Source organism: Chrysochloris asiatica, unplaced genomic scaffold (genome assembly GCF_000296735.1).
Source record: "Chrysochloris asiatica unplaced genomic scaffold, ChrAsi1.0 scaffold00082, whole genome shotgun sequence".
Taxonomy (NCBI): Eukaryota; Metazoa; Chordata; class Mammalia; order Afrosoricida; family Chrysochloridae; genus Chrysochloris; species Chrysochloris asiatica.
In genome coordinates this window covers 3,393,500-3,401,656 of record NW_006408600.1, presented here as the reverse complement: position 1 = coordinate 3,401,656, position 8,157 = coordinate 3,393,500, and the positions used below count along the sequence as shown (strand labels likewise).

General features: G+C 36.0%; 1 protein-coding gene across 1 annotated transcript in view; it reads left to right on the top strand.

Moving 5' to 3' along the window:
• The window catches only part of ITGA2 (integrin, alpha 2 (CD49B, alpha 2 subunit of VLA-2 receptor)), a 173,208-nt gene that overhangs the window by 110,840 nt on the left and 54,211 nt on the right, over positions 1–8,157 (top strand). Inside the window, exons 13-16 of the mRNA XM_006865761.1 lie at positions 1,342–1,485; positions 3,004–3,207; positions 3,915–4,051; positions 6,834–6,973. Of these exons, the coding sequence (XP_006865823.1) occupies positions 1,342–1,485; positions 3,004–3,207; positions 3,915–4,051; positions 6,834–6,973 (625 nt within the window). The remainder of the gene's footprint in view (positions 1–1,341; positions 1,486–3,003; positions 3,208–3,914; positions 4,052–6,833; positions 6,974–8,157) is intronic.

Genomic DNA, 8,157 nt, shown 5'->3' with positions numbered 1-8,157 from the left:
CCTCCTTCACTTGGCATGTTGTAGCTCCATTTTAGGTATTTCAATCAGTTAGCGGCAGAAGACAGACTTACAAGCTTTCTATGGTGATATTTCTAGCTATTCCTTTCTCTCCCCCTCAAGTATCTATTTTATAGTGGTATGCAAGGGAAACCAAGATTCAAAAGACAACCAAGCATCTGGACATTATTTCCTCCTTTTGCCTGTTCCAACCATGTCTCAATCCCTGTATCCCAGAGTCCTGTTGTTCCAAGTTTGTGCATACATCATTATATACCTCTATCCCACTTAGCCTATGCAAACCTGCTTAATTGTTTTCCCATCTGCCTTGTTCTTCCATTCCCCTCCCCCTTCTTGTATATTGCCTCCCTCTCCAGCACCCAAGCTATTCTATGTCTATTCCCTACCCTGTGCTCCACATTCCTCTCCCTCCCCTCACCCTACCCCCATGTCCCGGTAACCAGCAAAGAATCCCTTCTCCCCTTTAGTATGGGTTCTTTTTCGTAGTCTTTTACATTAGTGGTCCTATACAGTATTTTTCCTTTTGTGACTGACTAATTTCACTCAACATAATGTCCTCAAGGTTCATCCATGTTATGTGATAGCTTACAGCTTCCTTGTTGTTCTTCAAGGTAACATAATATTCCATTGTGTGTATATACCGCAGTTTGTTTATCCATTCTCCAGTTAATGGGCACTTTGGCTGTCTCCATCTTTTTGCTATTGTAAATAGTGCTGCTATGAACATTGGTGTGCATATATCTACTCGTGTTATGACTCGTATTTCTTGTGGGTAGATACCAAGTAGAGGAATTGCTGGATTATAAGGTATTTCTATATCCAACCTTCTGAGGAAGCACCATATTGTTTTCCAGAGAGGTTGGTCCTTGTCCTCTCTTAAGAACTGTTTCAATTTTTATCTTAGCTTATGCTATTATTACAGTCTATTTAATAATGGAAACACAATCCAATGAGCCTCTCCTTTCTCTACAACACATCCCTCATGTGCCTACTGTGTTTTTCTTGAGTATAATTTTGGACCACCAATAGCAGAAGCACCTGGAGTGTTTATTGAAAACCATATTTTCTAGATTGTACCCTAGACATTGCATCAGACTCTCTGGAAATTATACTCAGGAATCTTTATTTTAAAGACATTTTATTGGTGATTCTTGTGTGCACTAAGGTTTAAGAACTAAATATTACAGAATAATACAATCTCAGGGAAGAAACCTACAAGTGGTAATAATTTAATGTTTGTTGATGAATTAATAAACATTCACTGTGATAATAAGTCACATGGATTTTGAAGATCCAAAGATTTAATATATTTTATTATTCCAGATTGGCTCCTATTTTGGCAGTGTGCTGTGTTCAGTTGATGTGAATAGAGACTCCATCACAGACATACTCTTAGTGGGTGCACCAATGTACATGAATGATCTCAAGAAAGAGGAAGGAAGAGTCTACCTGTTTACTATCACAAAGGTAAAAACCAAAATTACTAAACTAACCTCATTAAACTTACTTTAGTACTAATAAATAAGAGTTAATCTACATTTGGAAAAAAAGTATATTACTGAATGATAATTATTTTGCATATGGTATGGTTTACATTTCTTAAGGTTTGAAGGTGTTATATTAAGTTATAATTTTAAAGATCACATAAAAAGATGTATAATGTGCTGCCATTTTTCATGTGATGTCTTTATATTGTTACACAAATACAGTCACATGACTTTCTGAAATATGCACAACACGTGTGTGCATTTTCAAGATATCTCATGCAACTATTTATCTCTGATATAATGAGATAAAAATAGGGTAAAACTATTTTCTTATCATTTTATACTAAAAAACACAAATGGGATCAGGTACTTTGGAAATCTCCATATAATCCCATATGCTTTCTACATTTGTTTGTCAGGAAATTCCATTGCTTGGTGTATCCTTTAGATATATGTTCAGATCTTGGAATTTCCAGTCCTTGCATATTTAAAAAAAGCATACTTTCACACACACACACAAAAGCATAGTTTTTCAAATTGGAGACTGAACTCTAAATATATGCACATGAACGTCATGACCTCAGTGAACCCAGAAAAGGAAACCAGCAGTAAAAGTGCTGTTGACATGGAAAATTCAGTGGTTACAGAAAGAAAAGACTGAAAAAAGAGAAACTGACACTAATATACTTAGCTTTATGTTTGCCTTGATATTATATGTTATCCTGCCTGATTTATTCAATGTAAAACTCAACCATTGAACAAAAATTAAAGAATATATAGAGAATGCATTTTGAAAAATTCACAAAGCCACAGTTTCTTCAACATTTTCTGCTTTGTCTTATGTTCAGAATTATTGTTAATTGTTGAAGAAAAGGAGATATCCTAATACTTTACCAAAGTTCAGTAAGAAATATATTTCTGTAAGATTATAATAAAGGATAAATGATCAACATTGGCCCAGCTTTGTAAAGGAAGAGCATTGCTTTCTTGTGAAGTAATGAGGTGTTTCCATACTTAATTACTAAATGTTGTTGTTGTTAAGTACCGTCGAGTCAGTTCCAACCCATAGCGACCCTGAACAGGGTTTCCGAGGCTGTAAATCTTTACGGGAGTAGAAAGCCTCATCTTTCTCCCACAGAGCAGCTGGTAGTTTCGAACTGCTAACCTTGAGGTTTAAAATTTTAAATTTTAAATTTTAAATATTGAAAACAAATAAAGACATACTAATATTCAAAGACAAAGAAATGGATATCTTTATGTAGATTATGTAGCTACAGTAAAGAGAATTGCTTCCTTTACTTTGGTTTATAAGCAGAAATCTTAGGATGGTACTTACTCAAATTTTCATTTATAATTTTTATCATAAATAGAGAATTTTATATTCAAAAGTTTTAAAAAACTCTCCACTTTTAGCATCTTTCAAGTTGGTTTGGACATTTTCACTTTCACAAATTGTAAGGATTAGTTTTAATCCACTTTTTTTTTTTCCTTTTGAAAGGGTATTTTGAATCATCACCAATTTCTGGAAGGCCCTGAGGGATTTGAAAATGCTCGGTTTGGCTCAGCAATTGCAGCTCTCTCAGACATCAACATGGATGGCTTTAATGATGTAATCGTTGGTTCACCTTTAGAGAATCAGAATGCTGGAGCTGTCTATATCTACAACGGTCAGCAGAGCACCATTCGCACCAAGTATTCTCAGGTAAGCTGTGAGTTTAATAATAATGTAACAAAGTGTATGTATCACCGAGTTGGAGCTAGAGTATATATCAGACAAACCATCCAGTGCAACCTCTTATTTTAAAAATCTATTAATTCATTCAACAAATATTAAGAGAGCCTCTATTATGTGGCTGCTTCTGTTCTAGTCTCTAAGGATGCAATAAAGAACAAAATAAACAAAATTCTTCCCTTAATGGACCTTACATTCTAGTGGAGAAAACCGATGAAATAATAAAATCTAATGTTCCTTATAATAATGAATGCTAAGGATAAAGAACTAAAGCAATGAATGAAATTCCATGGGTGGGCAGTGTCTGGAAGTTAAAGGGGTGACCAAATAAGGCCTCATTAAGAGGGTGACTTTTGAGTAAAGCCCTAAAGAAAGTGAGCTCGGAAAAGAATCCGGACCTGAACTTGTATCAAGTCATTCACAGTTCACTGGTCTTTTCACTATTTTGTGATTTTAATTTCAGACTCCAGCTGCTTGATTAGTGAATGTGTGGCTGCCAGAACAATTACAGATCAAATGAGACATTTCAAAAGCAGTGGGATTTTGCAGGGGATAAAGAAACCCTTGAAAGTGGCTATATTGAGAATATAATATTGCAATTTTGAGTCTGACTTTTTGTTGTTGTTGTTGTTTCAGCTGGCATACTCTCTAATTTCCTGTCAAATTTATTCTATTAGAAAATCTTGGGATCTGATAGAGCTTTTAGGAGTCCTCTCCAGTACTTCGGGAGATCATTGGATGGCTATGGAGATTTAAATGGGGATTCCATCACAGACGTATCCATTGGTGCCTTTGGGCAAGTGGTTCAACTCTGGTGAGTCAGTGAGATCCAGAGATTAGCTAGCTAACTAGGAAGAACCTGCTAAAATCTAAAACGGATTGTTACAGTTAGCATGGGTTAATACCACATAAAGTATTAAGATACTAGGTCATTATTTGTGTTATTATTATATGTGTTATGATTTGCACAATGGAAGGAATAAGTTTTTGTTTTTTCTGGTGGGAGAAAAATTATATTTATTAAATATTAGAATCATGTTTCTTTTCTTTAAATAGTGAACACCAAAATTGTGTAGAAATGGCAAAAATAGCCCTTAACATGATATCTAGAACCCTTATGAATGTCATCTTCCAAATAACCCTACCTCAGCCAACTATAAGGAAGTGGACTGAAAATACAGAACAGTTAGACCACACAAATCAAAAGTAACTTCATATATGGTTTTTGTTAGTTACAGATGAGTCATCCCTGCCTCATAGCAACCCCATGCACAACTGAACGGAAACTCAGCCACAAGATGGGTTGTAAATCACACTATTGTGAATAGCAAGTCAGGCTAAGCTGACTTTTCATTGACCTCAGTAAGAGTTGATGAAAAGGGGAACAATATGGGATTCAGATATCAAAAATAAATGTATTCTGCTGGCAAGAACATGGAATCAGAAAGAAATTAATATTTAAATCAAAGCTCCTCAAGAAAATAAAGCTCAGTTATTCATTCACTTGTCTCTGTTGAAAATGTACTTAAATTTCAAACTATATAAAGAAGAGAAAAATACACATCAATGTTAGTGTGATTTTGAGTTTAATTATATTATTTTATATTATCTCATTTATGCTTTGGAATGAAGAGATGCATTGGTTATTGCAAAATATCATATTTAAGGTTTTGAAAATGAAGAAAATATATATACTTGATAAACTCAATTTGAATCAGTTAAGAGTAAGATACTTTAGAAATAACACAAAGATCCGTATTTGTGCCCATTCCAATGGAATACAGAAAACATCACACGATATAATTGATAACCCATGCAAATAAAATTTTACTTAAGATAATACAGAAATGGCTGAAACCATACATTGACAGTGAACTTCCAGAGGTTCAAGCCGTATTCTGAAGTGGACATGGAATGAGGGGTATCATTGCTGGCATCAAATGGATCTTGGCTGAAAGCAAAGAATACCATAAAGGTGTTTTTGTTTTGTTTTGTTTTTTTAACTTGTGCTTGATTGATTATGCAAAGGCTTTCGACTGTGTGGATCATGACAAGCTATGGATAACATTGCCAAGTATGAGTATTCTGGAACACTTAATTGTGCTCATGAGGAATCTGTACCTGGACCAGGAGGTAGTTGTTCGAACAGAACATGGGAACACTGAATGGTTTAAAATTAAGAAAGGTGTGCGACACGGTTGTATTCTTTCACCATACTTATTCAACCTGTATGCTGAGCAAATAATCCAAGAAGCTGGGTTCTATGAAGAAAAACATGGCATCAGAATTGGAGAAAGACTCATAACAACCTGCGATATGCATATGATACAACCTTTCTTGGTAAAAGCAAAAATGACTTAAAATAGTTACTGATAAAGACCAAAGGCTACAGCCTTCGGTATGGGTTGCATCTTAATACAAATAAAACAAAAATCCTCACCACTTGACCAATAAGCAACATCCATATAAATGGAGATAAGATTGAAGTTGTCAAAGACTTCATTTTGTTCTGATCGGCCATCAAAACTCATTGAAGCAGCAGTAAAGAATCAAACTGGATATTGCATTAGGCAAATCTGCTGCACAAGATCTCTTGAAAGTGTTGAAGATCAAAGATGTCAGTTTGAACACTAAGGTGTACCTAATCCAAGCCATGGTATTTTCAATAACCTTGTATGCATGTGAAAATTGGACAGTGAATAAGGAAGATTGTAAAAGAATTATTGCATTGTAGCTATGGTGTTGGGGGAGATATTCAAAGTACCATGGACTGCCAAAAGAACAAACCAATCTGTGTTCAAAGCAGTACAGCCAGAGTGCTCCTTGGAAACCAGGATGGTCAGACTCCATCTCTTGTACTTCAGACATATTAAAAGGAGGGACTAATCCCTTGAGAATGATATTATGTTTGGTAGAGGGGAGGGTCTGAGAAAAAGAGGAAGACCCTCAGTGAGATGGCAGCAATGGGTTCAGGCATAGCAATGATCGTGAATTTGATGTAGTTCCAGGCAGTGTTTCATTCTGTTGTGCACAGGGTCACTATGAGTTGGTACAGACTCAAAGGCACCTATCAACAACATACCAGTGATTCAGTTACAAATATAAATTACATGACCCCGGTAACCTTGTCACTATCAAATATAAAAGACTATGAAAGTGCTTTGATGTTGTTGTTGTAAAGTGTTGTAAAGTCAGTTCTGACTCATAGTGACTCTTATAGGGTTTCCAAGTAGCATTTGGTTCAAATCACCTTACAGCTGGATGCCTATAGAGAGTAGAAAACAATAATCTGCTATTTTTCAGATCAATGCTGGCACTGAGTGGCTACGTGAGCGTTGTAATATGTGTTGTTATATGGCTGGTTGTATGCCACTAAGTCAGTTCTGACTCAGTGACCTGTATAGGGCTTTCTGGAGCTGTAAATCTTTGTGGGAGCAGAATGCCTCATCTTTTTTCCAAGGAGCAATTGGTAGATTCGAACTGTTGACCTTGTGGTTAGCAGCCCAAATCATAACCACTAGGCCACTGGGGGTCATTTGTAATATGTGTAGTTTGGCTGTGTTTATCATCTATTGATTTGCATTTGTGTCTTTCAGGTCACAGAGTATCGCTGATGTATCCGTAGAAGCTTTTTTCACACCAGAAAAAATCACGTTGTTCAACAAGAATGCTGAGATAATTCTTAAACTTTGTTTCAGTGCAAAATTTAGACCTACTAAGCAAAATAATCAAGTGGGTAAGTAGACTTGAAATAATCTCTAAGGAGAGAGGTGTAGTTAGAGTTTTAGTCCTGAATATCACCTATATTTCCAACCTATAGACCAACAGAAATAAGTGTCACTTGCAGACACTTACATGCCACACTTAGAGGCACCTATGAATGGATAATTGTTCATGAAAGAATTGTTTCTACCTTCTTCCCCTAAGTACTGGAAAGCGGCAATTTGGTACGGAAGGTTGTAATCTCTAACATAACTATGGTTAGCCCAACTCTATCCTTCATGCTAGTCTTACCCACAATTCCTTTACTGGAGAAACTGGACACATACAGAATATGCAAGGCTGCAGCCAGTACTCTCTGAGTGCAATGCATATTGGCTCTGCTACCATCAAAACTGAATGTGTTCACTCCAAGTATCAAATATTGGTCCTGTTATTGTGGAATTAACAAGCATGAAATAATGGGAAAGAAAATGTCAAACACTATGCAATCTGTGCCCAATTTCAAATTTTATAAATAATTCATAGATGTAAGTAAAAATCTGTTTTTACTCACATAGATGTGAGTTAAAATCTGAAATGTGTCCAATCAGGTGGGAAAAAGTTATGAAAACACTCTGAAGAAATGTCACAGGAATGCTCTTTCTCTTTCCCCTGAGGCCAGCCAAGTCATCGTTCATGATACATAGACACAATTTATACTTGATTAAAAGATTATTGTTAGTTGCCTTGAAGTCATCTTTGATTCACAATAGTCACATGTACCACATAACAAAAACATTGTCTGGTCCAATGCCATCTTCAAGATCATTGGTATGCTCAAGTCCATTGCTAAGACTGTTGTGGTAACTTTCAATGTAGGGGCTCAACTTTCAACACTATATCGCACAGTATTCTACTGTGATCCGTGGGATGTTCTTTGGCTAATTTTTTGTAACTACACTGCCAGGCCTTTCCTCCTAATCTGTGTATCCTGGACCAAAATGTGTGCATCAAGGATGATCCTGTAGTTCCCATAGATATTTCATTTGGCATGCAGGTGGCATAGCTTCCAGCATCATAGCAACACATTACAATACACACGATATGACAGACTGACAGATATGTTTTGTCATTATTAGGTACAGTCGTCTAGGTTCTGACTCACAATGACCTTATGCACAATAGGATGAAATGCTGCCCAGTCCTTTGACATCCTCA